The 2,600-nt window shown below is 36.3% G+C and overlaps 1 protein-coding gene across 1 annotated transcript; it reads right to left on the bottom strand.

The window, feature by feature from the left end:
- Nucleotides 1–1,614: 1,614 nt before the first annotated feature.
- On the bottom strand, nt 1,615–2,476 carry LOC109953909 (THO complex subunit 7 homolog; the record flags this gene model as incomplete). Its single annotated transcript, XM_020589346.1, has 4 exons — nt 1,615–1,835; nt 2,059–2,128; nt 2,225–2,291; nt 2,370–2,476. Coding segments are annotated over 4 exons (306 nt in total), but the record flags the coding sequence as incomplete, so codon positions are not given.
- Nucleotides 2,477–2,600: the final 124 nt, after the last annotated feature.

Genomic DNA, 2,600 nt, shown 5'->3' with positions numbered 1-2,600 from the left:
CAGTAAACTGTAGCCAGCGAGTATGTTATTTTTGAAATTAACTACTCCATTCATTCATTCAGATTGCCAGCCAGCGTCTGGCTGACCAGGTCCCGATGGTGATCCGTTACCAGATGTTGCAGGAGGTTGCCGAACAACTGCATAAGCAAATGATGCAGATGCTTCTGGACAAGGAGAAGTTAGAGTTCTTGCTGAAGGAGGATTCTGAGATTGGCAACAAGAGAGCTACTTTGCTGAGCCGCAGTAAACGCCTCATGAAGGCCCGTGCGTACTTGGTAAACTTCTAAAGGAGGTCAATCTACTGTACTGTACTGCTTTCACTTGTCGAATATAATACAATTATGGCTATAGGATTTTTTTTTTTTTTTTACTGTGTCCAGTACAAAATGGACAGATTTGCTTTAGATTTACCAGCGAAGTCAAAACAGGTCATTATTGTTATTTTAAATGTATTGCTATTTTCACTCAGAGCAAGGATAAAGCATTGCATCATGTAAAAATGGCTGTTATTTAGGAAATAGGCAGAGTGTTAATGTATAATTATAGAAATGAAAATATTCAAATTTCAATAAATATTCAAATGTATAAATAATGTTTTGACTTGAATAGACTGCGTGTAATATTCCAGCTTGCTTTTAAAAGACTAATAAATCTAGTCTTTTAAAAGAAATGTCATTTTTTCCTTAAACAGATCTTCTTCCAGGACACCTTAACTGAACACTGCGTTTTAGACAGACAGACCTGATTTAGATTTTCTTTGGCATATGGTATTTTATCGATTGTGCATATCAGTTTAAAGCATGTATAAACCAGGAGAAGCACAATTTGCTGTGCACTTTTTGTTGCATGATGTCAAGGACAGTAAACTTTGCACATTAAAATTGCCCCTGGCTACACAGAGTACTGGTATAAAAGTATGTATTTTTGCTCCACCTTGTGGTTCTAGAAAGAAAATAGTGCAAAAAAAGTCTCATTGTGACAGAAAAACCTAAGCTAAATCTTAAACAAATATTTTTACTAATATACCGGAGCTGCGTTTAAAAACATATCTGTCCGAGTAGGATGTAGTGACCACAAACTGATCATGGTAACAAGAAAAACCAAACTCCCCAAACCTGGCGTTAAGATTGTATGTCACAGATCTTATAGGATATTTAATGTCAACGATGAGATAAACTGGTCTTATGTGTACTTATGTGTAAAAATGAAATGAACAGTGCCTTGAAAGTATTCATGGATAAAATAGCAAAACTGGTGGATAAACATGCTCCAATAAGGAATGATTGGTTAAGAATAACAGGGCATGGCTCACTGATGATCTGAGGTCCATGATGCAAAAAAGGGACAAAGCCATAGCGGATGCAAATATATTGGTAGTAGTAATAATAATAATAATTGGCAGCTAATGGGGTATCCATTAAACTCCAGTCCAGTTACTGTGACCAAAAAAAAAACAAACAAACCCACTGATAAACATTAATTAATGCTTTCTCTTGATCAATAACATTTGTCTTGTATACTGTATGTATACCAATCTGATGCATTTCTCTATTACAAGGTGCATTTAGATCATGAAATCCTTGTCAGTCCAGAACCTTAAATGATTTCAAATAATGAGGTAAACAACATTTTTTATTTACTATAAAGACAGTTACAGGTATAACAATCTACTGTTTTGGTAAAGAAACTGAACAAACCTAGCATAGACAAGTCTGGTTCATTGAAAAATAAAAGTAGTTCATTTAATTTAATTCAGTCAGGATCAATACATGTTCATTCACCATTCTCTGCAGGGCTCTCCTGATTGTTGTCGTCACTGTCCGATTTCTCATCATCTAGGAGAGAGAAACATTAGTTGGGCATTGGTACCTCTGCCTTTTCTAAACTTTACAGATGAAACGTTTTCTGGTTTGTTGTACAGTGAAGCAACTAATGAGAATAAAGATCGTGACACATGTACACTGTAAGCACAAATGAGAATAAAGATCGTGACACATGTAAGCACCTAACTGTAAGCACATAACATGAAACACAGCACCCACATCCTTGTTTACTCACTCTCCAGAGTCTGCTGTAGCTCCTGTATGGTGCAGAGCAACACATGGAACTGCTTCTTCCTTAATTCCAACTGAGCATGACAAAGGGGGGGTAAAAAAAGATATTAAAAATGATGAAAGGCATTAAAGGTTAGAATTGAAGACATGATAAATGTATTTGTCTTTACCTTTGCATCCACATTCTCTTTGATGTGAGACAAGTGCTGGAGTTCTTTGTCAAGTGCCTCCAACTGCCTGTAAAGGAAGAGCGCAAAACTGAGCACAAACTGCTCTGACATGTTAAGCAGAAAAAGCAGAAATGCACCGACTTACTTTAGTGTTTCATGCCGGTCTGGGTGTTGCTGGATAACCTTAGCTAAAGCATCATACTCTGAAAAGAAAGGAGGAGGAAGCAGAGGGTGTGAAAGTACATTTTTATATCATTTGACAACATACTCCTCAAAGAAATGTGTTTTTGATATTAAACTATGTAAAACTGTTTTTACTTTTACATGGTGACACTATACCTCTAACAATGCCATTGGCCTTCCTCGTTATATAGAG

Source organism: Monopterus albus, unplaced genomic scaffold, assembly GCF_001952655.1.
Source record: "Monopterus albus unplaced genomic scaffold, M_albus_1.0 scaffold1957.1, whole genome shotgun sequence".
NCBI classification, from domain to species: domain Eukaryota; kingdom Metazoa; phylum Chordata; class Actinopteri; order Synbranchiformes; family Synbranchidae; genus Monopterus; species Monopterus albus.
Note: the sequence above shows the minus strand (reverse complement) of the source record. Positions and strands in the feature narration are given on the sequence as shown.